The sequence below is a fragment of the Euwallacea similis genome, chromosome 4, assembly GCF_039881205.1.
Source record: "Euwallacea similis isolate ESF13 chromosome 4, ESF131.1, whole genome shotgun sequence".
In the NCBI taxonomy this organism is placed as follows: domain Eukaryota; kingdom Metazoa; phylum Arthropoda; class Insecta; order Coleoptera; family Curculionidae; genus Euwallacea; species Euwallacea similis.
Window position 1 is genome coordinate 2,320,339 of NC_089612.1, and position 27,927 is coordinate 2,348,265.

The window sequence follows — 27,927 nt, forward strand, 5'->3', positions numbered from 1 at the left end:
TTGCTCCAGCTCTAATCTGAACATAGTTCACCAATATAAATAAACCTTTTTAGCATATTTTCCTTAAACAAGTTTAATAATAATTCTAATCACTAAGACCAGAGGGAACAAGAAAAATAAAAGCTAAAAACATACTTTTCACTTGGATTCCAAGTTGATAGGGTCCAAGACGGGATCTTGGAACTTGAAGTCAGGGAATTTGGTCATATCGACTCCTGTACCACCTCCATATTGCTTGGACACCTTTTCCAGTTCTTGTTTCAACTCTCTTTCTAATTCAGGGGTCGGTTCAACCAACGATTTACCACTGAAAAGAGGAAAAATTTCAGATGATGTTCCACTTATCTACAATCGCTGACTTTACTCTCATTGTTTTATGAACCCTTACATCTCCACTGCAATCACTTCATCACGACTTATGCTTACTGACACACATATTAAAGAGAATTCTTTTATCGCAACTTCATACATGAACTTTTCACTTGCCTGTTGCTCTTCTGCTTGTATTCCCTAATTTTGTCGAGGAAAAGCTGTTGGATAGGGTCGCTGGCCTTTTGCAAACAAGGGGCCAAAATTCCAATGTTGCGGCTGTGAATGGCACTCTTGACAGAAGTTTTCACATTGCTTAATATCTGATGGGAGAGCATCTGAAAAGAAAATTGAAGCAATTTGTATTCTTGAAGGAAAATTATGTAATCAGTACCATGGGTAGAGGGCTGGAAATTGAGAAGAGGAATGGATGAAGAGGGAATATTTGTCGGGGAAACTGATAAAGAATGCATAATTACCTTAATTTGCTGTTGAAATTGGTTGAAAAGTAGACGTTTTATTAGATTTAGAACAAGAACTGGAACTTAGCTCTCAAACAGGAAAAATTCTTATAAAATGCCGTCAAATTAATGTCAATTTAACCTCAAATTCGAAAAGAAAACTAATTTTCATCTCTGTCTATTTCATTGAAGTGAAGAAAGATGACGATATTCTGTAGCGTTTATTTATGAAAATTATAGATGGCATCAGCAATATAAAATTCAGAACACTAAAGGCGCCATTTTTAAACTGGCACCAATTTATAAACTTTTTAAATTTGAATCTAACCACGACCATAAAAATACAAAAATTGTTGCTTAATCCTATAATGAACCCATTACATGACTTATCACGTGACTAGTAAATTATTAACTAAATCTAAGGTGCGAAACTAAATAAACAAAAAAAATCATTTACAACAACCCTTCAACAATTAAAGAAAGAACATATCAATTTAGAAAATGTATATTAGTTTTTTAAATATGTCTTGTACATTCTGAGATATTTCTAAATCCCATTAATTTAGAAGATTCTTAACTGAAACTCATTATTGTTACTTTTTTCATATTTTTTAGACTCCTTTTCTTGCTCTCCTGCTTCTTAGATTGCTACGCATTTTTCTTCAACTCTTTGTCGAACTTCATATTAACTTCCTTTAAATTTGTAATAATAAATAGACTGAATATTCTATTTAATATACGGAATTTGATCATGGTCTAATATACGAGTATCATAAGTTCAAATGAAAACAAGGATTGTGAAAGTGGGGGAAGACCTACACAAGGTTTAATATGACTCCGACAAGGGCCGCGAAAGTAGAGAAATCGATATTAATCTAAATATCAAAGTGGAAACGCTGGCCGGACTGGCTCTGCCCACTTCGTTGGTCTGTGTAGGAGGTATATTAAAGCTTGGGTGGTTCTTCTTTCAGTTACACAGTCCCTATGTTTTTACTTGAACTTGTGATACCGGATTTTGGTACACACCATTTAACCCATAAAGGTGTTATGTGGTTAATAAAAATATGATTAACTGAAAGTGGTTTTTTGTGCCAAAATGTTTTGAAATGGTATACACCTTATTTATAAACTTAAAACCCTAACTCGCTCTTTGCTGTTGCCTGTAGGTCTCCTTCAGCATTCTTAAATTCTCCTCCAACGAGGCTACTTCATCGAATCTTTGCGCGCGCCTCGCTTGATCTATGTAATTCCTTACAATCCTCATTTGTTCAATTAGAGGATTTTCTTCAGTATCTGTGAAAAAAACCCAAATAACACTGCCCCTTAATACTTGTCTCAACTACATACCTGCTTGCACTTCATTAGCAGGGGCAGGGGACCACCCTGTAGTTACCGCAACTGTTTGAATTCTATGCGGCCTTGGAATGTCTACAAAACTGTCTTCCTTAAAGCTCATAGCAAGCTTATGCCTGATCACCTCCAATTCTTCTACCGACGGGAGCGTTGGTAGGGTCAACAGACAATCCTAATATTATAATTTAGGCCCTTAAACTACCAAGAAATCAAATAAATCAACCTTAATGTAATTGGAAACTGCCTTTCTAATATTATTCTGTAACACGGCTGCTTTAGGCGTCTCAGGATCTACAGGTTCGGATGCAATTTTCTTACTCAAAGTGTCCATCATTTGAGCTTTTTCTGCAATCGTCGACCTCAACGCTTGGCAGTCTTGCAGCAAAAACGTAATCTCTCCTGAGGTCAATGAGTTGTACATCTAAAATACTCCGCTTCAGTCCTACAGACCCAAAAAATATTAGTAGCATTTTACTTTAATATACATGTCCACAGAAGATTGAATTTGATTCTTGTTGCTTTGGAGCAGAGAATAAAGCTGCCAAGTGGTAGATTTGACCATTTGATCGATTTGAACTTTCCTACGGCTCTCCAACATATCTAGGCAGTGACTGCAAATCCTTAGAGTATCAGTTTCTTTGCCTGAATACTCTTTGTCACTCACACTATTAATGGGGGCAACTATGCTTTCTGGAAACATGTTTATGTGGTTTTGTTTATGCGATAAGGAAATGCTTACGGGCGGTTTCATATGATAAAAAACGAGAACAGCTGTTACACATTATGCTACCGCAGAGCCGGCAGTGGTGCTGTCTACGAGCAATATTGAAACTTGCGGCGCAAGAAGGGCATCTGGTTACTGTGGAACCATCAAGCCATACTACTAATTCCTGTAAATTGTTTTACTTAGTACTAGTAATGAAAATTGGCCTCAAAAATACATAATCAAAAAAATAATAAGGTACTTCTTTATTTTCCTTCATATCCAGCACATTCCAAAGCATAGAAGAACTTATGAAGGCATAAAAAGGCTCACAAAGACTGTATCTCTTTGTGAGCTTACATACATCTGTGTGCCTCAGAAAGCCGTTGTATAGAACTTAAAAAGTTGTAAAAGGATTATTAAAATTTATACCAGATTGGTTGAAAAGTGTCATTATTAAATATTACTTTTACAACTTGATGTTACAAGAATTTACAAATTTAATGCTGACACTGATTAGTCTCAAATTTAAATTGGCTAAAAAGGCTTCGATACTCGTTAGTTGTGGAATCCACAAAATATGTTTCAGAAATATCAAGTGGCTTTTCTAAGCCTTTGGATCCTCCATACCTGTTCCTGCTGTTTTCTGTCAGCCCCAAATGTCCTCAGTAACCGATCAAGCCTAATAATCAACTTATTGGTCTCAGTAGTCCTATGATCAAGCCTCTCCCTTCTAACAACTTTAAAATAATCTGTCTGACTCCTAGAAGGTCCGGGCTCTTGAGGCTCACTTTGCTCAAGAAAATACTTTTCCTGTGTAAGCTCTTTGAAGCCCTCCAATTCCTGCTCGTCCAACTTGAGGATTTTTTTTTTCATTTTGCCGTAAATGCCTGAAACCATAGGTGTTTAAGTAGGGTTATTGAGAGCGATAAAGACAACCTTTAAAAGACTTTAGGAATTCTTGTTCTTCCGAGTGTAGGTCTTGAAAATGGGCGATTAGATTGCTGGGAGATCGCAGATCTTTGAGGCATATTGGGCAGAGGAAGCCTTCTTGAATGTCTGCAGATTCAGCCATAGATTTAAGTGAATACTATTTAATTGTAATTAATAACGATTTGATTGCATTTGGTAATAATCCAAAGACAGTCCTAGTCAATGAGTAAACTTAACCTAAATTTTAAAATCAGCTGAGCTGATTTAGACATTATTCAGATGATAGTTACATAAGGATCTGGAGACATCTATCGAGGAAGTGATAAATGTTATTAAGCTCTGAAACTTTAAAAACCAGAAGCTTCCTAAAGTCGCATTTTAAGTTGAACTATGAAATTCGCAGTATAATATGTAATAATGGGACTTAAAATTACTGCGACAACATAATTTTCACGCTTAAATCAATCATAAATAGTTAAAAATATTATCACAAGTTTTAGCGCCATCTTTATACCAAAAGCTTATAATACACATATCATCAAATTCCGGAATCCAGACCAATCAGACACTGACCAATGGCGGTCTAAAATTGTTTATAAATAAACAGACCAGTATTTTAATATTACTCATTATAAAGTAATTGAGCGTGATTAGATTTAAGCTTCCATCAGTGCTTAAATTAAAAGGTTTTTATCTCTCCCCAGGCAAACTGCAAATCATGATTTAGTGTACACACGACGCGTAGATTGGTGACTATGTAGAATTCAACACCGCAAGCTCTAATATTTTCACATAACAGTAGCTGGTAAGCCCCACAACTTTACGTACTGCAGCCCCCATACATAGTCCTTAAGTGATAATGAATTCCAAAGCCTCCTTGGCAATATGTACTGTAATAATCGGATGTATGTTGAACAACATTTTCCTGGAGTACATCATCAAACTGGACCCTGGAGCAGGTCATCTGATCACCTTCCTGCAGTTCTGCTTCATCTCTCTGCACGGGGTTATATTCACTTCAAAATTTGGAAGGGCAGAGCGGAAGATCCCCCTCAAGGAATACCTGACTTTAGTGACTTTCTTTTTTGTGACTAGTGTAGTTAATAACTGGGCTTTTGCCTTTAATATTCCAGTGCCCTTACACTTTATTTTCCGGGCAGGATCTCTCATTGCCAACCTTATCATGGGGGTTTTAATTTTGAAGAAAAAGTATACTTGGGACAAATATCTTTCAGTTTTCATGATCACAGCTGGGATTGTGATCTGCACTTTGTACTCATCAAAGGATGTTGGGAAAAGCTGCTCTGACTGTTCAGATACAAATAATGTGATGCAGCAACAACCTGAGCCTGTAGATCCCACTCAGTTCTTTTGGTGGTCAATTGGGATTCTACTTTTAACTGGTGCTTTGTTACTGTCTGCAAGAATGGGAATTTACCAGGAAACACTTTACAAGGAGCATGGAAAGCACCCCTCAGAAGCTTTGTATTATACCCACTTACTTTCCCTCCCAGGATTCCTTATTTATGGCAGCAGCATTTGGGAACACTTTAACATCTCTCTAAAGAGTGAACCAATGCAAATTCCCCTCACAAACATTATAATTCCCATTTTATTTGTTTATCTGTTCTTTAATGTCCTCACTCAGTATATGTGCATCAGTTCAGTCTATGTGTTGACAACAGAGTGTACCTCACTTACTGTGACTCTAGTTATTACGCTCCGTAAATTTTTGTCTCTAGTTTTTAGCATAGTTTATTTTGACAATCCCTTTACGCTGGCCCACTGGTTTGGGACGTTTTTAGTGTTTGGAGGAACCCTAATTTTCACTGAGGTTCCTAAAAGAATGATGGAAAGTCAGAAGCAAGAGAAAGTTAAAAAGTCTTAAGATCCTTTTAACAAAATCATTATTTGTTCAGTATAGTTTCAAGTAGAAAAAAATTTAACTGCAGGTTGTAGAATACAATAAACAACAGGCATTATGGCTATTAACCTCTATAATAGAAAAATTATAAATATTAAGAGAAGTTTTTTTTAAAAGCCTTAAAACCACTTCATACACAATAAGGGCAATGGCATAGTACCATTTTCAATTTCACATGCTGTGGCCCATATTACCAAAATTTAGCAAGAGTACTCAAAATAAATACAAAAAATAAAAAAATTTATGTCCCCTCAAAAACCTTCCATGAGAGCCCTAAGATGCCTCTGATACACACACATAAACTTGGTAACAAATCCTTCGAGATGAACTATATGTTTGCTTCCTTGAGTCATTCGGTATTCATATAGAGCTGCATCCCTTACCACCTGCATGAGCAAGATTTTTAGCCTAAAAGCTATATTAAACATAAAACACTTACTTGTGGAATTATTAGCTTATCACACTTTAAAACTAAGGCTGTAAGCAGTTCTTTGAGAATTATTTCTGCAGGTATTCCATTGGCCAAAAGTTCATACAAATGCTCCCTCACTTTCATCAAGCTTTCAATGCTCTGCTTACTTGTGATTAGTTTGGCAGTTCCAAGGATGAAAACCTTCCAATCAGGTTCAGGGATGTCTACATTGGCTTTCAAATTACCCTTCTCAACCTTGCAAGATTCACATATTAACAAAGCCCTGCGTAAGTTGCCATTGGAAGCTTTAGCAATGTTCTCTGCTACCTCTGGGCTTATAGGGACATCCTCCTTTTTACATGTAGTCTATAATATTGAAAGATATTAATTATACTTGCATGCTTTCTTAATTGCATACCTTCAAAATGCTGCAAATTTCATTGACACTAGGGGCTGGCACCCTAATAGGCAAACAACGAGACTGAATGGCTGGAATTACTGGAGATAATGATGTGCAACACAATATGAGTCTGCAGTTTCCTGAATATTTTTCCATAGTTCTTCTCAATGCATGCTGAGCATCTTTAGTGAGATTATCAACTTCTGTTAACAATACTACCTTGAACTCTCGTTGGTTACTGGTAGTCCCAATTTGTTGAGTCTGAGCAATGCTCTTAATTAAATCCATAACAACCACTCTATCATAGATCCCCACATCAGAAGGGTTGATTTCAATGTGATAGTTGCTGCTTACAGTTGTGATCTCCACCTTCTTGTTCGAAGGAGTCGTAACTGTAACAGTCCCATTCTTGAGTCGGTCCACTCCCGATCCAAACAACTCCCTCAAGATGCACATAATTCGAGTCTTTTTACCGGCTCCACTGGGACCGTAAATAAGCATATGTGGAAAATCACTGTGTGCCACTAAGTTCTTCAGCTCTTGCGCTTGTTGGAGGTGATAATCTAAGAGCGATAGGTCTTTGGGGCGATACTTGTCCACCCATAACATACTCATGTCGATTTATCTAGGTGCCTTTTTGTGTTTTGACTGAATCGGAAGGCGCCAATTATTTGAGGTTATGTTATTAAAATGTTTAAAAGGTTACGGCAAAGGGATTGTATAAATTGTTGACATCTTTAATTTGATTGGTCGGCTAGGCTAACATGGCGTTAATATAACCAATAAGATTTCGACTCTTCACATGAAAACGGCTCCAAATTTAAAAATACATAAAAGCATAAAACCATTTAATAGGGAAAACGCTTATCAAACTTTTTAATGAAATAATAAAAAATGGTACTGTAACAATAATTCTTCTTATTAGAATGTTTACAAAATAACCCTAAACCAGCTTTATTCCTGCATTAGCAGCTACAGTTTTGCCTTGCTTTTAGCCGCAATTTTATTGATTACAGCATGAGCCTCATCATAAACTGGATTACAAAGATCTCTCACACGTTCCAGCCAAGCTTTCAACTCGGGTCGTCCTTTAAAAGCATCATAATTCACCACTTTAAGTTGTTCAATTTCACAAGCTGCAAATATATCTGCTACAGATATTTGATCCCCAAGAAAATAAGGTCCTTGTGAGAGCCACAGCTCCTTAATCTGATCTAGGCCTTTTACCTTAAAAATTCAGTTGGGTTTGAAAACGTATTTTCAATTCAATGTCTGGAATATATACCAAATTGCCTTCATATTGAGCTAAAACTTTTTCATTTGGAGGGTTTCCAGTCATTATCGGAGTCATCCATTTATAAAGGGTGTATGTGGTGCAAGGAAGTCGGGTGTTAATGTGATGCCAGGCCAGATACTCCTCCAGTTTTGCCTGTGATTTACTGTTTTTGGGGTACCTAACTAGCAATCTTTAAGATTGAATTTAAAAGCAGTTATTTTAGCACTTACCAATGGTCTGATACAAGCTCCCGGTACTCCCTAGCTAAATAACTAACAATAGCAGTGCTTTCGGCCAGTTTAAAATCTCCATGATGGATAAAAGGAACCTTTTGGAATCTATTTAATTGTTCCTTGAATTCTTTCGAAGACTGCTCATTCTTACGAAGTGCAACAAGACAGTCTTGAAAAGGTATCTTATTTAATTTCAGGAACATATACACAGTTCTTGAGGGCTGAGACAACAAATCATAATAATATTTTAAAATGGTCATTATTAGTTATAGAAAACGTTATATCAAAATTGCAGGAAAACTGAACACGAATAACTATTAAAAATAGTCCCAGTACTTAGTTGCATTAATGAGAGGATCAAAGGTCAAACAACATATTTCTTAAACTATAGGTTATGTATATGTAAGTATGTATACATAAAACCAAAATAATAAACAAGTCCAAAAGCAAAAATCCTCAATCAGATATCTCATATCCAATCACACAATCAATCAACCACTTGGAGCTCCTATGCTGCAGTTCAGGCATCTTGTACAGCAAATTTGGAGGATGGTTCTCATTGTAGATGATGTAATTGCAGCAATTGAAAGTGGAAGCCTCCTTTGGGGCAAAAAAAGGGTGTGTAGTGTTTGCTTCACAGGTCCTGGTGGCTGGAGGCCTACAGAGCACTTTACCTTTCCCACATTTTACCAGTTTTTTAAGATATTCTTTGTCGACTTTTAAGTTGTATACCTCTACAGGACTTGTGTGGTCTTCTATGTAGAAATTTAAGCCCTCAAACAACTGGGGAAGTTTTAATAGAGCACTCATACAAGCTTTCCTAATTCCTCTGTTCAGCTCTGTGTTGTTTACGAACGTTTCTTCGGGAATATTAATGTAGCGATTGCCAGTAATGAATTCATCTACTCTGTCTTGAGTCAAGAATTGTATGCCCTCCAACATGGCTTGCAGTATTTTAAAAGACAATTTGTGTGTTTTCTTAATAATCAGATAATCTGGTGGTTTTTTATTGTCTGTTTTGTCTTGGATTTGGATATCTTTACAATTTTTTAGCTTCTGTTTTGCATGCTCATCAATGCTATGACAATACACAGACACCTTAAAAGGCAAAAATACATTGAACAACTTTGGTGTCTTTGCAGAGTCACTTGACAGCCTAAGTAGTTCCTTTATGTTTTCATCTGTGGTGTTCTCGATAGGTGTCTTCCCTGAATAATCTTTTAAGGTCACGTCAGCACCATACTTCAAAAGCAGCTTTACAATCTCAATGTTGTTTAGAGAAACTGCTTGATGTAAAGGGGTTTCAAAATAAAGGGCAGGAATATTAACTAAACAATGCTGTTTAAGCAGGTATTCTATTATCTCAAGGTTTTCTGTGTATATAGCTTCATGCAAAGGGGCCCAACCTGCATAATCTCTTGCATTTATATCATCAGGACATTCAACTAGTTCTCTAACTTGTTCTAAATTTTTGCGTTTGCAGGCCAAATGCAATGAAGTCTCGCCTTTGGCATTGGTTTTCTGACAAGCCGATATGAAGATTACCTGGTATTGATTATGGTTGTAAGTCATTGTGTTGTGATAGTTTTCTTGGCTTTCCAGCAGTTGTCGCAGTTCTTTTAATTGTTTTTCACACTCAATGGCAATATTGTTATAGTCGACATGACACGATTCATAAAACTCGTTGCATTTAGGGCAATTGTGGTCTTTTTTTTGAGATTGCAAACATTGGGCACAAAAGTAATGCCCACAGATTTTGATGCGGAGAGGTTCCACACACTTGTCGTTACATATTGGGCATTTTAAGCTGTTTTCCAGTTGATTCAGATGGTTTAGAATTACAGCACGTGTGTTCATCTCAAAGATTTAGGGATAAATTTTAAGTAATTGTACATGAAAGGCAAAGGAATAAAAGTTTGGTGGTGCATAATCCTAACCTAAAAACATTTGAAACCGCATTTTAAAAATGGCGCCAAGACAGGGCTTATTATATTTGATCTTAAACGCTAAAATTAGATTCTGTCCTTGTTTTGTTAAACAATTCCAATAAAGCGAAAGAGATAGATAGCCTTACAGAGAATCTGCCATCGAAGGATTCATGTGTTTGCTAGCAGATGGTGCTGTAGATGCTCTAATATTTTTAAACTTTATTTGAAATTTATAACAATTTATGCCTTAAAAATAGTGGGCTTCTGGGCCTTAAAGTCGCTTCTCAACTGTATGAAATTATGCAGAATAGCCCTATCCAAATTCACCTAAAATGCTAACAATTAATCACCTACCAAACCCAAACCAAAACTCACCAAAGAGTCCTCGGAACAAACTTGATGTAAATTCTCAGGCTTTACTAATAACAAATTGCACAAAGCATGCAAAGTCTCAAACAACTCTGTTACCAAAGCCCCTAATTGTTTCGTACACGACCTGTATTCGTTCAAGTCGCATATTGCCACCATCGCCCCTAAAACCATAATTAAACTCAACTGGAATAAGCTCAAAATTATAGGAATAAACCTGCAGTATTGTATTGAAATTGTAGCATGTGATCGTAAATCGTTCTATGCAGCCTCACTCCCAGCTCCTCAAGAACCGCGGTCACATTATTACCGTCCAAATTGCCTTGTATTTGTTTTATTACGCTGCTAATGTATTGGCACACAGTCTTACAGGCCTGGAATAATTATTACTTTTTGATGCAATAATATTAAATAAATGCAAGTTAATTACTGGAGAAGAAACTGTGTCAAAGTCATCAGATTCAGGCTTAAAATCGGCTTTTCTTTGTTCCACTTGCAAATACAGCTTTACCCAGACGGTAAAAGCATTCAAGCATCTGAAAAAAAAACGATAATTTATGTTGTATTGGTAAATGTGCCCATGAAGGGCAACAAAATGACCGACTTTTTCTATTGTCTTTGCTTCATTATAACATTCAGTAATGGGTCTGAATAGAACATATAGTTATCAACGGTCATATTGCAGCGACAATTCACATTATTATATGAGCAAAAATACCTATCTAAACCTAAGTTGACTTTACGCTCAATATCCTCAAGCACAAATTTCTTCTTTTGCAAGCACTCACTATAGAATGAGGTGTTTCTAAAACAATAATCTCCTACCAATGAGGTAATTTCAAAGCTCAAAAGCTTACATGACCAGCGGAATTACCAAATCTATAAACTGTTTTTCCACTAAATGAGTGATATTATTGCACTGATGGACTATAGTAAAAAAATAGAGTACTGGAGGGCTTTTGGCACCTTCAACCACTGGGATAGCTTGCAGCCCCAGCTCTACTGCATAATCTACATGCTCTGATAATAGACTGTTTACAAGGGTGTTGAGGATCTTGGAGGCATTCACTGCCCTCTCTTCTGACTTTGAAAGCTACAATATTGAATGTTGTTTAAAATGATGTAAAGGCTCTTGTTCAAAGAATTACCAGCTGGCACCTCAATAAGGCATTTTTGGTGTCTTGCAGTATCATTATTGCCAGCTCCTCAGATAAAAAAGTCTCTCCTCCATAATTTTCTATCTGAGCTATATTGATATTTGCTCTAGTACCTATTACTGCTTGCAGATCTCTCCGCAGATCTTGAAAGCTATTGGAATTCATATTCTTTCATTACACCTTTTAATTAAACAGAATAGAAGCTTACCCTCCACTTTGAATAGTTTTCTTCTGATGATTCTTACTGTCATAGTACTTTTGCAAGTTGCCTGTGCAACGTTCTTTTAAACACTTTAATTCAATCCTATTTAGAGAAACTGTAAAGTTACTTTTAAGGTCAATTATAAATACTAAAAACTCACTGAATGTAGTCACTGATATATTGGCTAAAAAGCTTTGTAGTCAGCTTACTTAGGTAATTCTGGTCATTGCCCATGTTATACATGCTTAACTCATTGGAAAATTGATTAGTTCTAAAAAGGAAATTCATCAATGTTTGACAAATTTATGTAAAAACACTTACTTAGAGTACATCTCATACAAAATTTGCAAATACTCATAACTGCCAATTTTAGAGCCGAGTCGCTGCTGCACATAATCAGCCAATTTAAGCTGATACAAGTTTAGCACAAACTTAGCCATTACTTGCTCAGGGTTGTTAAACACATCCTTTATGATTTCATAGTTGTGCTTACATAAAGGGCCCAAATGGGCAAATACATCTTTACTCAACAAACAACCCTAAAATCATTGTAAGTGAACTATTAAAGAGAAGCAAAATTTTGACAACTGCTGATTAGTTTGCAAATGATAAAAAAGGATTCAAAATGCACATTGTTTATTTAATACCATTTGACTCTGGTCAATGTATGCATCAACACACTGTGAGTATCCCTTAAACTGTGACATAATATTTGCTATTGCCTTCATTCGAATTAAGTCTTCCTTACTCATAGCTCTGACAAAATCCTCTATTAATGCCTTCTCAATATCTGAATAAGTTCTTTCAATTTTCCTCTTCACACTATCAAACCTAATAAACCATTTTATCAATAAACCAAAAATGGTATTATATAAAAGATCTATACTTTGGAGAGGGCAGATCTTGGGAAATCAAAAACAGCTTCTGAATAACATCAGCAGCCTCATCAATCTAAAACCTCCAAACTCCAGTTGCAGTTCAGGATGAAATTAATATTTTTACCCTATAAGGATCATTGAAAATTGAGCTAGTTAAAGGGCCATTTGAGAGAAATTCGCTTAAATGGCTCATCAGCTTTTGGGCCTCTACCACCCGAACCCTGGGCCCATTTACACTATCAAGCTGATCTCCCAAATGCAATACTTTAGTGGCCACATGGTTGATTTTGCCATCCAGTTCTTGGAAAGTGTCCATTGATAGCTAAAACCCATCAGTATTACCCAAAAAATATTTTTCAGCATAGTTTGGTTACTTTATTTTGCTCTAACAGAGTATAAATCTCTTGGAAGAACATTGCTTCATCTTCCCGCACCACTGCTTCCAGCCTTTCACTCTTTTTCTGTTGACGCTCCTCAAGTAACGTCAAGTCTCTGTAATATGAAATAAAACTATTCTTAGAGGATTTCACATGACAAAAACTTACTTGATTGCTTGGACAAAGGAGTCATGCAATAGACCAGGATTTAGGTCTCCTTCATCGCTGTCAGACTTGGTTTCGGCAATGGTCCTCCACGCCAGACGCTCGACGAATTCTTCAGCGTCAAAAGGCTCCTGGAAAACCAGTCAAATGGGGTTTTTAATTATGATGATTAGTTTGGGAAATATTGGCACTTGCCTGCTCTAATTCCTTCATGTATTGTTGCATCATTTTGGAAGCAATAGATGAGTATGTAGGTGATGGAGAACGGAATTGTATGTTTTAAGAGTAATTACGTTACTAAAAAAACAATTTTCTGAGTATTTATTATTAATTGTTTATATTTATCGTTTTTAACCTCAAACTATGTAGATATTTGACAGTATGACGTTTTTCCCATTAGGTAATCACCTATTTTGTAAGATCTTACGTAGTAATTATATTTTCGTTTTCCCCTTTTTCTTGCATAGGAAAATTTTATCTCACGTGATTATAATTAATTCTTCAGTAAGATAGGTCACGTGATAAACAAAATTAAGTGTACAACTACAACTTCAAAAATCCCATTCCTTTTTCTGATTCTATACTCATTTGTTGATATGAAGTAATAATCGTGTTCTGCATTCGATATTTCCGAACACTATCGAATTAAGATAACTAGTGCGTGACGTTGCCACGTTGACTGATATGTCCTTAGGTTCTCAAATATGCCGTAGAACAGAAAACCGAATTTGTTATTTATTAATAAACTAAATCAACAACTTGTTTTAATCATTTTACATGAAATAAAATGGGTCATTAAGAATTAAAAGACAATTTATTAACATATTCGATAGCGCCTCCCTTACTAGAATGTGTGGTAGCATGATATTAATACAAATATAGATCTACAGAATGTAATATAGATAATATATATACATGTACGATACAGACTAAGGATAGTAAATCTAATATGTATTTGAGGTTTTTTAATGATCGCTCTCTATATACTATCTATTAAATAACTTGGCAATACTGCATATCAGTTGGCTAAATTCGAAAACGTTCGGGAACATCAGCCGCTGAAGGTGTACGCTAGATTCACACCAGGCTTGTTCTTAGGTGCATAATAGTGCAAGAAATGGCACTATTATTTTTATATTATTATACAATAAACGGGAACAGGACGATTCATATTACCAAAAAACCATTCTGTATCATACCGTGATACAAAGTTTTATTGTCCTTCATTTGCAAAACTTTCCACATCTGTTTTTATAATTTTGAGATGGTTTGTGTCATATCTAAGAGCAGTTTGGCAACACTACTTCATGTTAGTTCCCCCTACCAGTTCTTTTTTGACAGCTCCCCAATTTACTGCGAGTTCGTTAGTCATGTTTCTACTTGTTATTGTGTGATTGTTGTTTTTCTTCGTTTTAATAAAAATGTCGCACGTGGAAAATTAAAAAAGCTAAATTTTTCAGAAAAAATTTCCGTTTCTCTACGTTCATTTAGGATATATTAGATCAAAACATACTAAAATGGGCAGCATAGGCGAGGCGAAAATGGTCGGTTTTGTCTGCCGTCTGTGTTCCAAGATCAAGACAGTTGTGATACATTTATACTCAGCTAGGGCCAAAAAACTCAATTTATTGCACAAAATTAAATTGTTGCCTATCAGCGTAAGTACTGACCTCATTCAATAAACTAGCTTTGAAATTATTTAAAAAATTTTTGGGAATAATGTGTCATACCAGTAGAGAGTTGTGATGGTATTGCATACTATTCTATAGCGACAATAACCGAATATTGTGTAATTCTACAGCAAGGGCAACAAGCCATACTAGTGTGATAAGCTTTATTCCCAAAAATTAAAAAAGGATAATTTCTCTCTGAGCTATAGAACACATTACTCTTCAGCCTTTTTTATCTAACTTCTTTTTTTTTAGCTGGAGAAGTACGATGATTTACCCAAAACAGTGTGTGAATCATGCATAGAAAAATTGGATTTGCAGTACCGTCTTCTAATGAGAATTCGCCATTCTGATATGTTGTATAAGGCTCATGAGCGTTACCATGTGAGTTGCCTTATATAAGATTAATTAATTCTTGATAAAGTGAACTTTCTTGCAGACAAATGGAAACTGTCCTATTGAATGCCCTATGCATAGTAACGAATACTGAAAATCAAGATGTACCTATTTTTCAGATGCAGATGTTTTGTAAATACCTACCTTTTATATTAAAATGTATGTAGCAGTTCATTTTGGTTATTCAAAACTGTGATTTTTACATTAAGTTCAAAACAATGTTCAATTAAGTTTATGCATATTACTTAGTTTTTAAGCGCTGTATCATCATTTAGCTGAACTAGAAAATGTTATTTCACTTTTTATTATGTTGTTTCATTTCCAGTAAGAAAACCCATATAATTATTACAACAAATCTATTTACAACAATAGCAAAACATAATAAACTACTGCTCTCCTACTGATTAAGCACTTGGATAGCGTTTCAATAAAGTATTGAGCTGCATTGATGTCAAATTTTTTTCCCCTGGCGTCAACAGTCCCTTCAACTCCCTATCAAACTTTTGGGCTTTTTCAGTTGTATACACTTTGTAGCACTTTTGAAAAGATTGGATTTCTTTGCTGCACGGAGTCTGCTGGTAATCATTATTTGTGAGGCAGGAGAACAACACAGACATTTCATACAGGCAGCACACGTCTGAGACTTTACCCCCTTTGCCAGATACTCTTTCTTTTAAGCTTATGGGTATGATGGCTTTGAGGGCAACAGGTTCTTTTGGTTTGGGACGGGCATGATAACGCTTTACAGATAATGGAGGGAAGAGCCTCATGGTAAATTGAGAAGAAAGGTTTTTTTTTAATTGTTTTTATCAATTACTTTTCAATTTGAATACTTGAGGTTGTTATCTGCTTTGAGGGTTAACGAGTATCAGATTTAATTGTGTGAGGTTATGTCATATAGTAAAATTCGCAGTGCTGTCACGTTTGGCAATGAGTATTTCCGGTCTATTTATGAGAAATTTTCAGCAAACGTTTAATGTAATGATGTTTAATAAAACTTATTTCCCAAAGTATGTGCTGTTTCTTCTAAAATTAATATAAAGCTTCTTGGTGGTTTCGTTTTATAATTATTTATTATTAATCGGAAATGAATGACTATGAAATCTAGAATTTATATTTTTCCAAGAAAAATTATATATTTGGCAATGGCGTGTCAGATATCAAATGCTATTTGAATTCCTCGATAATCAATTCTATCACGTGACCATAGTGAATAGAAAATACATGATAGTCATGTGAGTATCTGTTGTATAATGTGTTTTCTCAATTCATTTCGACCAAATCGTTAAAGGGTAAAATGTCAAAAGTGAAGTCAATAGAATAGAGGCGCGAATAACTGAAATTGAGTTAAAAAAATCATTTTAATTAAAATTTCTCAATCTTTTCTGTGAGTGTAATAGATAAATTAATAATTAATGGCTGTGAACCTTTTAAAAAGTTGAGTGGTGAGTAGAATTTTTACATTCAACAATATAACCCTTAGGGAAGGTGCCTGTTGGATTATTTCCCATCCTTTCATGGCAGAAACCCTAATTTTACCACACAATACAATAATTCCTATAAACCTTATAAACCCTAAATAATAAAATAAATAGCTATACATCTATTAAATGCTTTAGCGTGTTTAAACAAAAACTGGGGACGGCCTAAACTTCTTCTTAATAGTAGCCCTGGTGGATTTTATAGTAGTACTGGTAGGCCTCGCTTGATACTGCCTCCTGTTGCCAGCGTTACCGCCACCTCTCCTCTGGACTTTATAGTAGTTGCCCTTGAAGTTGCCATTGCTTGGGTACCTCACATACACGCTCGGGTTCTGATATCCCTTCACTGGCTGCTTGTAGTTTTGGTACTGATTTTTAGCGGGGTAATGCCTTTGCAGCTGATGATAGTTTTGGGGGCTTCTCGGTTGGTTCATCGATTTGGGGCTAATCGCTTCGGGAGATTGATTGTGGTCTTGGGATGGGTAGTAGGACGACTGTCTTTTACGTCTCTCTTTTTCTGTTCGTCTTTTAACTTTGGCTAATTCCTTAGGGCACAAAGTAGTAGTTTCATCTTTCTGGCCGTTGTCTGATAAAGAAATTAGGATTTTCGTGGGTCTATTGATAGTGGTGATTTCCTCAGAGTTAGGAACTCCATCATCTATGAGGTTTTTGGCTGATTTATTGGGAACAGCCTCCTCAAATTCACTCCTAGATCTTTGGTCCTTGTCTTGCTTTTTTGCCAGTTCTTCCGGGCATGGTGTGGATGAATTTGAGTCTGCATTCGATAGGGATTTTGCGTTGATACAACAATTTGTGATAGTGGTGAAGATCACAACCGTCACAATTTTATTGATCTAATTAGGAAAATTTAACGTTTTTTTTACAGCTTCTAGTAGTATTGTTTCGTACTTACCATCATGTTGTCCGTTCTTGGTGCACGTTTGCAACTCGCGAAATTTAACACACAAATGTGCTGTACCCTGGTAAACAGGTATATTATGCGACCACTACGAGCGTGATAGTGCCGTTATGGAGTGGCCGAGAGGCAGATAATGCAAACGGCAAACATCTTTGAATAATGCGTTTCCGTACGGTACTTTTGTCATCTCCAACCGCATGTGTTAATTGGACTTCTTTCTCTTCTTGATTGGTACGCTCGTACGTGTTGATTGTTTATGTATCCGCGACCCTAATAAATAGAAACAACTATTCAGGGCATCAATTTTACCATATTTTGCGAAGTAAAGCTAGACCATTTTAGATAGACTCAGCCTGTGTATGAAAAAGTGTAAAATTTATTCTCAATTTATGAAACAATAAACATTATTTTAACACCCTGTAGAATGATAACGAGACGATCTATAAGGCAAGGCTTGCTGAATCGCCCAGGGTGGCTCGAAATTAATGTTTTTACGAGTAGTCATTAAACCTGCATAAAGTGCGTTTGTTTCAATAAAATACCCTGTATATTGACAAATGCACTGAAAGATTATTAAATTTCCCTTAAGTCGACGTACCACTTTTCTATACCCAAATCGTCATATTTCACTAATTAACGATCTTTCTTGTGCTTTTCCCAAATTTTGTACGTATTTTGATAACCAGCAAATTCTAAGACTAAGAAAAATAAACTATGGTGTACACAGATCATTTAACCCAGTGAAGATCGTGTATTCCGTTTTGTTTTACTTTTCGATGCATCTGCTTGTAATTGATCAGATGATACAAATAGGTACGTGGATGTCATGATATTTGATCCCAAGCACCACTAACTTCAATTTCCTTTCAATAAAGCACATATTTATTATCTTATGCCTGCAAGACACGTTATTCATACTGGCAGATCGTTCTTGCTTCTGATATACTCGTATATAGGAGAATTTTAAGTAGAGGTTTTCTTTTTAACACGATATAGATCTCAAAAAACTAAGCAAAACCTTTATGTAACATTTTTTCGAAATCTCAAAAACCATGGAAATATGCCTGTGTGGAAAAAAGTATTAAAAAGTATGAAACTTCTTAAATAACCATTTTCTAACAAGTGAATAGGTCGCAATGGACCAATAAGGTGGCTCGCGAGATAACCAGACCTAAATTCAAGTTATTATCAGAGGGGTTATATGTTATATAAGTTTCCTGTTTACGACTGAAATTAACATAGTGGCATAGTTGCGGGAACGGATAGAAAATGCGGAAAAAATAATTCGAGGAAAAAGATCTCTTCTAACAAGTACAGAGTCGTGAATAAGGCCGGCGACAACTTGTGTAAACAAAATCAATTTGAACATCTTTTGTAGCCAGTGCCGGGGTGAATAACAATTGTTGTTTTTGTTATTAAAACATCAATTGTTATTTGTATTGTTATTAAAATTTTCATATACGCATATTTCGGTTGTTTTTGAGATTTCGAAAAATGTTACATAAAGATTTTACTAAGTTTTTAAGGTCTATGTCGTATTAAAAGGAAAGTATCTACTTAAAATTCACTCTGTTTATATTTTCTCCTGTGGGTTTTTTTCTATTGCCGCGATCTGTTCTATCGAAAGAATGCGATAATTTCTATCTGACAAAGTGCTTTGGGAACATGACGAATTAATACTTAAAATGTATACATACCAAAAGAATATTTCTCTTTTACCACTCTCGATTCGACAACTCTAATAAATAGACACGAATATTGAGGGCATCGGTTTTGCCATGTTTATTCATTGTTTTACCTGGGCAAATAAAGCACAAGAATTACAATAAAATATTCCATTTCAAAATTTCAGGCAAGTAAACATTAAAAAATCCATAACATACGATTATAAAGTAGCACATTAAAAACACATTAAAAATCATGCCATTTTAGATAAATTCAGAAATGACACAAGACTAAGAAGTACTAATACACAAATTAAACGACACAAAAATCAGGGAAGATCTCGAACTCCCGGTTCAGAACTATACATCAATTAAATGTGTAACGTTTCGATTGTCCGCAACAAACTCATTTGGTTTCTCATTGGGTTCCGGCAGCGGATTGACATATTCGTGCTGACCTGGAACCAAAATGGGCTTTTCTAGACTGTCCCCGGCATTTTTGTTGTAACGAGGATTGTAAAAGCGCATGCTGCAAGCACAGTGTTAGTGGAACAAGTTACAACTCAATTGTTGCTTACCTGAGATACGCCTGCGCTCCCTTTCTCCTGCGAGCGTAACAAATGAGGCCGAGACCAGTGAGGGCGATGAGAAGTGAGATGAGGAGGACTGACACTACGGTCTTGGTGCTGCTGCCCGAGTCATCTTTAGAGGTGACCGGGGCCGAGTGGTGGAATTGCACCGAGGGCGAGTCTTTGGAGATCTAAAGACACTATTGGTAGAAAAGTAGGAGTTTTTATCATACAATTTACCATTTTATCACTGCACTTCTCCTTTTCGCCGACGATACTGCCATCCTCGCACAAGCATTTGAAGCGCGAGCTGCCCATTACGCACATATACGCGCAGCTATTATTGGCGCACGGATCCTCCATCTTGGGCTGCAGTCCTTCCTGCGCTACAGTGAATAGATCGTAGTTGCGCGCAGATAGCTCCATCGTCTCACAAGGCTTGGTCCCATACTAAAACCCCCACAATGAGCTTGTTTATTACCCACCATCTCATAGCAAATTTCACCAGCAAACACTTGGATATTTCCCCATTATTAGTGGCAAAATACAGCGTGTTTTCGTGGAACTTTAGATCTCTGGGATGAGTCAAGTTCCCGAACATCACACTCCTTTGACGGCCTTCGTAAGTCGTCCTCACGATTTGCCCCTGATGCTGGTCGGCGTAAAAGAGCTGTCTCTTGTTCATATCGTAGGTGAGGCCGGAAATAAAGCCACTGGTGCTTGGGATGATCTCCGTGATGGCGCTGCCGTCCAATGAAGCACGGTAGAGCACGTACAAAGGCGAGTTGAACACCCACCAGGTGGTCAACGAGTAGAACATGACGCGATTGGTCGAATCGACAACGAGTTCGGACACGTGCCGGTGAACGTCCACGTCGATGAGTTTGGCGCAAGCCATGTCGCGGAAGCTGCACACGCTAATGGATTTGCCCGCGGAGAAAGCGTTGTAGTAGTAGATGTTACCTGTGAAAGTTGGAAATATGCATCCCCGATGATGTTAGAGTTAATTAAGATGTCAAAGGGTTGATTCAAAACCTACCATGTCTGCAAAAACTCACCTGTAGCCCAATCATAAGCAATCTGCCTGGGATATCCAATATGCTCAATATACCCCCTCTTCAACGTATCCAAATTCATCATGTGAATCGTCGGAGAGTTCTCAATGGAAAACAGCACGGCATTCTCCTGTATAGCCACTTCCAGAGCGGTGATCTTGGGCATATCCCCTGTGTATAGAATGCGCAGCGAATTGGTCTTCTGCGTGATCTGCCTGATCTGATTATCAATGGTATAGAGCAAAGTGAGCGGGTCTCCCAGGGCTTTGCATGATCTTTTGTCGCCCCTGAGACTGAATTCTTTGTAGCAATCGCACTGGAATCCTCCTTCGGTATTTTCACAGAGTTGGCTGCAAACCGGTGGCTCCAATACACATTCGTTGATATCTTTGCAGGTGCGACCGTCGCCCATAAGCCTTCAAGAGTTCATTAGTGTTAGAAGGTACGATCAGTGGTGTGCAGAAGACACACTTAGAAGAGTTGGTTAGACAACAGTGGCATAGGAGAGTCATATTTACTGACGAAACAAAAAACTTTGAAACTTCTACAAAAAACAAAAATTGTGTTGTATTTGCCTAAATTTTAGGGCGAAATATGGCCTAAGTATTGCGGTAAACAGCTTTAATGCTCATGCAAGACAGCGGTCCATGGTTTTTGACACTGGTCGTAAGGACACCTGTGCAACAAAATTTACCAGTTTGACCCACCTAAAGCCTTCTTTGCAGATACACATTGGACCGGCAGGTGTGTGAACGCAGTTTTGCCCACAAGGGTTGTTTATGAAGTCGCAAGAGGTGGCACAAAGTCCGCCCTCGTCGGACTCGTCGAAGCAGTCGTGCTTCCCATTGCAAACCAAATCGAGAGAGATACAGGCTCCCGATTTGCATCGGAAACCTTGGTCACAGGGCACATGCAGGAACTTAGACGGAACAGGAGTGGTGCTCTGGCACAAAATGGGGTCTTCGTCGCTTTGGTCGCCGCAATCATCAGTGCCGTCGCACATCCAGATAGAAGTAATGCATTTTTTGTTGGTGCATTCAAAAGAGTCCTTTCCTGAAAATTGTTATTAATAATCTTTAAATGGAACAAAAGTTTATCTTACCGCAGTTGTTACAATTCTTTTCATCCTCCCCTCCAGGGCACTCTATACTTCCATTGCATCGTACAATTGGGTCTAGACAAATGCTCTTATTGGAGGCGCATGCGAATTGACATGCTTCATGAATCTTGGCAAAGCAGTCTGATTCGTCAGACTGGTCTCCGCAGTCATCTGAATCATCGCAGAGCAGCGACTTGTCCACGCACTTTCCATTCCCACAGGTGAACATGTGTGAGGAACACGTGACGCTACCTGCAGACACTTATTTAACCATCCTTGCAACAATTTATCAGAAGAAACAAACCACACTGTAAATGTTCATCGGATAAATCCTTGCAGTCGTAGTCGTGGTCGCATTCCCAGCTCTTAGGAATACACTCTCCGGAATCGCACCTGAATTGCGCAGCTGCGCAAGTGTTGCTCACACAATTGTGCTCATCGGAGTTATCATGGCAATCCGGAACTCCGTCGCAGACGAAACGTTCGTCGACGCATTCTCCGTCTGCGCAGCGGAAACGATTGGGAGCACATTGTTGTTTCGACACAGCCGCCTTGTCCAAGCAATGCTGCTCGTCGGATTTATCCTTGCAGTCGTAGTGATGGTCGCAGACTTGCTTCTCCTTTTAATTCGATTTTTAAATTATAAAAACGAATTTAATTTGATTTTATTACGGGAATGCATTCGCCATTATTGCAAGGAAAGTAACCAATGGGGCATCGAATTTCTTTGCGGCAGTCCTCTTCGTCCTCACCCATTTGACAGTCGTATTTACCGTTGCAACGTTGTGTAGCGAGGACGCACATGTTGGATAGAGAGCACATGAATTCGTGGCTGTCGCATTCTAGTCTAATGATGGAAAAAGTTGAGAGAAAAAGCAGAAAGGTCGTCTAATTTGGAACCATTTTGCAGTACAAAGTGCGACAAAATGGTCGCCGAAATCTATATTGAAGAGTTGAGTCAAAAAACTGTACTAAAGTTGGTGCTGTATTTGCATTTTAAAGAAAATGATTGTTCAAACTTGTCTCACGGAAAAGGTTTATTTCAGCTAAAATAATTCAGTATGACCCTGATTTGTAAAGAAATTTAGTTGTAAATTTCATACGTTATAGATAGGTACTAGGTACTAGATACTTATTAGTTCCTTTTTCTTACCTATGAATGCAACGTTTGTTGTCTTTGTCCAGTACCATCCTAACAGGACATGCACACACCACTGACTTATGCGAAGACAAGCAAATGTGACTGCAATTGCCGTTGTTGATTTGACAGGCGCTCGTCACGTGAAGCCCTGGAGTAACTGATGTAAGGTGCATACGCTCAATCTCAGTTGTCATATCTGAAAATCGAAATTGCATTTCTTCGATTTCACTCTTTTCTGTAAGTACCTAAGGAGATTTTCTGCGTATTTTCGCCGGTACTCTTATCCGCCCAGTAGAGCTTCTTGGAGAACTGGTTTGCCCAAAACAAGTCCGAATTCAGAGCGGTCACGTCCGAAATTGTGGAGTGGACATTTTTAAACAGATGTCTTTCATCTCCTGTAAAATTTTAAGTGTAATGAGTATTACTGTCATAACCAGCATTAAGTGATTTGTTGGCTGACATTTGACAGCTGAGTGCGGTTTAGAGCGAGATTGAGACGGTATTTTAATAAATTTTCCGTTTACCATCCGTGCTCATATGCTCAATAATGCCAGTCCCGCTATCCCCCACAAACATCCGATGATAATGCGCATCGAAATGGAGTACGATCGGCCCAAGAAGGCTCCTTTCGGCCACATGCGTGCGCCCAGTTCCATCCATCGACATTCTGTCAATGTGAGAGCGGTCCTCGGTTTTGTCGTGAAACGAAACAAACATTATTCTGGAATAATATAACATAGAGACATAGAAAAGTAGTTTTCAAAACTCTTCGAAGAGACTTGCCCTTCTTGAGGTACAATTGCCACTGATTGGGGCAGCTCGTTAGCTGCATCATGAATTAGCACCTTCTGCGCAAACGTGTTCAAACTGACCACCTCTAGAATGGCTTTGGCAGAATCGCAGATGTACAAGTTGTTACCAGTTGGGTCTATTCATTTATTTTACTTTTTATTTTTCGATTATTCATTTATTATGTTGAAATGTTGTGGTCAACACAAACATATTGGATAAATATTTACCGTAATCCATGGAAGTGACCTTCTCCAGCCCTTTAATGGGCAGCGTTATGCTATGCAAAGAGTGCAAGTTAAGTTCCACAATATTTCCATTAGCTAAATCAGCAATAAATACGCTGTGGTTGCGCGTGTTATAAGTCACAGCTCCAGCATCGCGCACTACAGAGGGCAGAGTCTCAATAGAATGTTTCCCCAGCGATTTGTGTTCTACGCTCACAAGGGTGTTTTTAGCTGCCACCACCAACATTTGTTTCTTATCCACCGCTAAACAATTCATCAATAATTATTTACCCTCAAACTTTTAAATAGCCCACCTTGACACGTATGCGCATCACTAGCTAGAAGTCGGCCTTCGGAGCAGGCGCATGCGTACCCTTCGCCTTTCAATAGACAAATATCACTGCAAAAGGCAACCGCGCAAGGATTTTCCAAGCGCTGATGCAAAGCTGAGTGATAAATGCTAATCCCGTAGATGAAATCCTTGGACTCTTTGATTATGGTGTGGTGGCCTTTGCCCGTGAATTTGTTGCAGGAATCGATGGAATGGGTGCCCCAATCGGACCAATATAGCTTGTCTTCGAAGACTGCTATGGCGAAGGGATGTTTCACTGTTTCCTTCAGAATCACCTGTTGACGCAAAGTTATTTGAAGTATCTCCGAGCTTGGAGTTGTGTCTTACGCGTCTCGAGGTGCCATCCAAATGGATGCTCTCCAAAGTGAGTTTCTTGGCGTCGGTCCAGTATAACCTAGAATTGGGATAATCCAACGCGAGACCGTTGGGCCAATGCACGTCCTCTCTCAGGAAGGGCTTCGCATTACTTCCATCCATATCGGCAAAGGCGATTTTTGCGGGCTCACCCCAATCGGTCCAGTACATGGTTCTTTATCAAAAAATTCAAAAACATTAATAAAAAAACAAATAAATAAATCTCCCACCCGTCCACAACATTTAAGGCAATGGCCCTGGGTTTCCGGATGTCTTTGTTGATCAACACAGTGCAGTGAGAACCGTCATTGCTGCAAACTCCAATGTGCTGCATTTGTGCGTCCGTAAAGTAGACATTCCCGGTTAACCAATCCACTTCTAAGTCTTCAGGTAGGCTCAAACCGGAACTCACAATGACCTAAAGTCAATAATAACAAAAACACATAGTTTTCTGTATGAAAATCTTCGTACCTCCCTGTTGGAACCGTCTTCTAAAGCCCGTACAATACTCTCATGTTCACTGTATACCTCAGACCAATAAATATGGTATCCATCCGAGCTGATGCCTACCACTTGCTTGAGATTGGTGGCCACTGGAAACAGCAGATTACTATTGAGCAAATACGACCTGATCTGTGTTTTAGAGGTGAAAATCATGGTAGCTTCGCCTCCGATGGCTTTGCACGTTCTTTTGTCGTCTTGAAGGATGTATTTGTGCTCGCAGTAGCACTCGTACGAGCCGGGGGTGTTTTTGCATTTTTGGTCACAGACGCCTGTATCACGGAAATAACTAAGGTTGTAGCTAAAACTATATAGAGTCCTATTTAAGTGAAATTTTACTCTATTATCAACTAAAGCTTTTTGAAATAGGATTTCAGTAGATTGAAAGTTAATTTAGATATGTTCTAAGTTTCCACAAAGAGGGGAAACATAAAACTGTGATTAAAGATCTAGGAAAAGTGGATGTAGCATTAATTACTGATTACAGTTTTGTCCAACATGTCTGGCAAATTAAGCACTAATTCATGGCGGCGGAATGGGAGGCGGTGACGTCACCATGACATCTTATGTCTTATGTATGTGCCGATTGCGCTTGCGTATGACGAATCTCTTTCGAGAAAATAACGCAATAAAGGTACTAATATATGGCGGTCTTCCGTTCAAAAAGTACGACCAATTTTAGTGGAATGTCGGCAATTTTTTAATATATCCACTCCTACGAGTAAATCTGTTGTTGTATTATATGATATATTAGATAGCATTAGAGTCAAAAGGAACGTAATGAATTTTGAATAATAATTCACTTTTAGAACTAATATTGGTTTAGGATACTGTTAAAAACTCATTTCACTTGAAACATTAAGGTAAATTAAGATTCACTATAGCTTTTACCAAATTGTTCGCATTCGTTGATGTCCACGCATGTCTTTTCATCGACGTTATGGTAACCAGAGGGGCATAGACATTTAGGACCGGTAGGTAGCTGGTAGCAGTCATGGGAGCATCCGTGAGTCGAACAGTTTAGTTCCGAGTGATTGCATAGTTTACCTTAAAAAAAATCTAATTAGGTTTCACCCCAATTTTAGGAGTTGAAACTAGCAACTCACAAAACATTCATTCATCTTTCCGTTAGGAAATCTTATAAAGTACGTTTTCTGAGACATTAGAACGTTTATTACCTTCATCGGACTTATCGAAACAATCGTTTTTGCCATTGCAAACCTCTTTGAAGTCGACACACGCTTTGCCGTCCAAACAAAGATATTTCCTTTGATCGGTGGTACATTGTTTGGGGTCGAAATGGTGTTCTGTAGATCGGATTTATGTTTTTTTTTTTAAATTTTAAACGGAAATATTGTGCCTTTACCGCAATCTAATTCGTCACTGTTATCCATGCAATCGTCGTGTCCGTCGCATCTCCATTCCTGTGGAATACATCTTCGGTTTTTGCATCTAGAAAATTGCAACAATTATGAGCTATTTGATATTGCAGAAGTCCCAAACAGCACCTGAAACCATCACAATTATGGTCCTTTATAGAGCACCCTACACCCTCATCAGAACCATCCAGACAGTCCATTTCCTGGTTGCACACCCAACTCTCCGGTATACATATTGCGTCCGTGCATTGCCACTCTCCAGAAGCGCATGTTGTGTTTACGGAACCCAACGCTGCCTACATGAATAATTAAATAAATCTCAATAAACTCAGGAATTTCAATCAAACCTTGAAATAATCGCAGTTTTGTTCATCCGAATAATCTCCACAGTCGTTCTCCTTGTCGCACATCAAGGATTTGGAGATACAGCGTTTGTTTTTACATTGAAAAAATATCGGGTCTTTGCAGAGAAAAAAGTCTGGAACGAAATTTTCTGTTAAGATTTCTTTTACTTAAATAGTTAGGGCACGTACCACAATCCTGCTCATCACTAAAATCTTCGCAATCGTTGTTACCGTCGCATCTTACATGGGCGGACACGCACTTGGCGTTGGTGCATTGAAACTCTGCTGAATCGCAGTTGCTGGATTGCATATTCCTCAGAAAGGTGTCCAGGAATGCTTGGGAGCTCATCACCGAGCTAGCCAGCAGCAAAGCGGTGATGGGAAACATCTGTATAAAAATAGTCATAAAAAATATAGGTAGTTTAAGAATTTTACTGTATTTGGACACTTACTGTATAATTAAAATTTCTATAGTTTAACTCACACACATAAAACTATTAAAACATGTGGCTTGTTCTCGATCTTCCGCTGAAAAGAATGCGGGTTTTTGAAGGGATGGATCGTTAGACCTTTCAGGCAATGCAAAACAAAAAATTTGTGTTTTTTTTTTACGCCGCAGAACCAACTAAAATAGGCCGGGTTCGGACATGTGAGAAATAAAGGTTTTTATACAAGCAACAAAGATCACATTGTTGTTGTTGTAGCAATGTTTATCATTCCATGTGGTATATCAATGCTGTTGAAAGCGATGGCACTGAGATTTGTGGTGGCTTAAAAACAGGCCTTTGATACATGTACAAACTCATTGAAGCCCCATATCTAGCAGCCATTTTATTATAGAATAATCTAGGACATGAAGCCAATTATATCCTAGAAGACGTTGCGAAAACAACACATTGCGCACGGA

General features: G+C 37.8%; 11 protein-coding genes across 11 annotated transcripts; 2 read left to right on the plus strand and 9 right to left on the minus strand.

The window, feature by feature from the left end:
* Positions 1-69: 69 nt before the first annotated feature.
* Positions 70-913, minus strand: ATPsynCF6 (ATP synthase, coupling factor 6). Its single transcript, XM_066389831.1, has 3 exons — positions 789-913; positions 487-647; positions 70-307 (listed from the first exon to the last, which is right to left on the minus strand). The coding sequence occupies exons 2-3, from the start codon at positions 645-647 to the stop codon at positions 139-141; spliced, it is 330 nt and encodes a 109-aa protein (XP_066245928.1). The 5' UTR covers positions 789-913; the 3' UTR covers positions 70-138.
* A 96-nt stretch (positions 914-1,009) lies between these two features.
* On the minus strand, positions 1,010-3,996 carry Rbsn-5 (Rabenosyn-5). Its single transcript, XM_066389315.1, has 7 exons — positions 3,766-3,996; positions 3,457-3,716; positions 2,863-3,013; positions 2,599-2,813; positions 2,347-2,544; positions 2,118-2,295; positions 1,010-2,063 (listed from the first exon to the last, which is right to left on the minus strand). Exons 1-7 carry the CDS (start codon positions 3,899-3,901, stop codon positions 1,909-1,911), a joined length of 1,293 nt encoding a protein of 430 aa, XP_066245412.1. The 5' UTR covers positions 3,902-3,996; the 3' UTR covers positions 1,010-1,908.
* A 448-nt stretch (positions 3,997-4,444) lies between these two features.
* Positions 4,445-5,777, plus strand: LOC136408656 (UDP-xylose and UDP-N-acetylglucosamine transporter-like). Its single transcript, XM_066389767.1, has one exon. The coding sequence runs from the start codon at positions 4,619-4,621 to the stop codon at positions 5,645-5,647; it is 1,029 nt and encodes a 342-aa protein (XP_066245864.1). The 5' UTR covers positions 4,445-4,618; the 3' UTR covers positions 5,648-5,777.
* A 119-nt stretch (positions 5,778-5,896) lies between these two features.
* Positions 5,897-7,161, minus strand: RfC38 (replication factor C subunit RfC38). The gene is made up of 3 exons (XM_066389766.1): positions 6,514-7,161; positions 6,123-6,461; positions 5,897-6,069 (listed from the first exon to the last, which is right to left on the minus strand). Exons 1-3 carry the CDS (start codon positions 7,108-7,110, stop codon positions 5,935-5,937), a joined length of 1,071 nt encoding a protein of 356 aa, XP_066245863.1. The 5' UTR covers positions 7,111-7,161; the 3' UTR covers positions 5,897-5,934.
* A 227-nt stretch (positions 7,162-7,388) lies between these two features.
* Positions 7,389-8,308, minus strand: GstT3 (Glutathione S transferase T3). Its single transcript, XM_066389768.1, has 3 exons — positions 8,002-8,308; positions 7,781-7,949; positions 7,389-7,722 (listed from the first exon to the last, which is right to left on the minus strand). The coding sequence occupies exons 1-3, from the start codon at positions 8,262-8,264 to the stop codon at positions 7,468-7,470; spliced, it is 687 nt and encodes a 228-aa protein (XP_066245865.1). The 5' UTR covers positions 8,265-8,308; the 3' UTR covers positions 7,389-7,467.
* A 60-nt stretch (positions 8,309-8,368) lies between these two features.
* LOC136408654 (BRCA1-associated RING domain protein 1-like) lies at positions 8,369-9,910 on the minus strand. The gene has a single exon (XM_066389765.1). The coding sequence runs from the start codon at positions 9,859-9,861 to the stop codon at positions 8,461-8,463; it is 1,401 nt and encodes a 466-aa protein (XP_066245862.1). The 5' UTR covers positions 9,862-9,910; the 3' UTR covers positions 8,369-8,460.
* A 217-nt stretch (positions 9,911-10,127) lies between these two features.
* On the minus strand, positions 10,128-13,440 carry Sec10 (Exocyst complex component Sec10). Its single transcript, XM_066389066.1, has 16 exons — positions 13,276-13,440; positions 13,084-13,211; positions 12,913-13,030; positions 12,663-12,860; positions 12,547-12,611; positions 12,308-12,491; positions 11,982-12,199; positions 11,821-11,931; positions 11,667-11,762; positions 11,450-11,609; positions 11,159-11,394; positions 11,020-11,106; positions 10,732-10,837; positions 10,519-10,675; positions 10,308-10,465; positions 10,128-10,259 (listed from the first exon to the last, which is right to left on the minus strand). The coding sequence occupies exons 1-16, from the start codon at positions 13,306-13,308 to the stop codon at positions 10,173-10,175; spliced, it is 2,142 nt and encodes a 713-aa protein (XP_066245163.1). The 5' UTR covers positions 13,309-13,440; the 3' UTR covers positions 10,128-10,172.
* Positions 13,441-14,485: 1,045 nt separating this feature from the next.
* LOC136408203 (uncharacterized) lies at positions 14,486-15,451 on the plus strand. Its single transcript, XM_066389067.1, has 3 exons — positions 14,486-14,738; positions 15,006-15,134; positions 15,190-15,451. Exons 1-3 carry the CDS (start codon positions 14,598-14,600, stop codon positions 15,238-15,240), a joined length of 321 nt encoding a protein of 106 aa, XP_066245164.1. The 5' UTR covers positions 14,486-14,597; the 3' UTR covers positions 15,241-15,451.
* Positions 15,452-15,550: 99 nt separating this feature from the next.
* On the minus strand, positions 15,551-15,916 carry LOC136408749 (small ribosomal subunit protein mS37). Its single transcript, XM_066389893.1, has one exon. It carries the CDS (start codon positions 15,914-15,916, stop codon positions 15,551-15,553), a length of 366 nt encoding a protein of 121 aa, XP_066245990.1.
* An 839-nt stretch (positions 15,917-16,755) lies between these two features.
* Positions 16,756-17,546, minus strand: LOC136408750 (uncharacterized). Its single transcript, XM_066389894.1, has 2 exons — positions 17,541-17,546; positions 16,756-17,481 (listed from the first exon to the last, which is right to left on the minus strand). The coding sequence occupies exons 1-2, from the start codon at positions 17,544-17,546 to the stop codon at positions 16,771-16,773; spliced, it is 717 nt and encodes a 238-aa protein (XP_066245991.1). The 3' UTR covers positions 16,756-16,770.
* A 1,820-nt stretch (positions 17,547-19,366) lies between these two features.
* On the minus strand, positions 19,367-27,609 carry yl (Putative vitellogenin receptor yl). The gene is made up of 25 exons (XM_066388617.1): positions 27,473-27,609; positions 27,210-27,408; positions 27,024-27,154; positions 26,806-26,972; positions 26,664-26,749; positions 26,476-26,604; positions 26,189-26,344; positions 25,268-25,569; positions 25,027-25,214; positions 24,770-24,971; positions 24,405-24,717; positions 24,094-24,354; positions 23,858-24,002; positions 23,599-23,795; positions 23,320-23,469; positions 23,087-23,270; positions 22,606-22,780; positions 22,238-22,553; positions 21,937-22,185; positions 21,542-21,887; positions 20,838-21,250; positions 20,285-20,742; positions 20,020-20,229; positions 19,789-19,970; positions 19,367-19,739 (listed from the first exon to the last, which is right to left on the minus strand). The coding sequence occupies exons 2-25, from the start codon at positions 27,406-27,408 to the stop codon at positions 19,571-19,573; spliced, it is 5,328 nt and encodes a 1,775-aa protein (XP_066244714.1). The 5' UTR covers positions 27,473-27,609; the 3' UTR covers positions 19,367-19,570.
* Between the last annotated feature and the right edge of the window lie 318 nt (positions 27,610-27,927).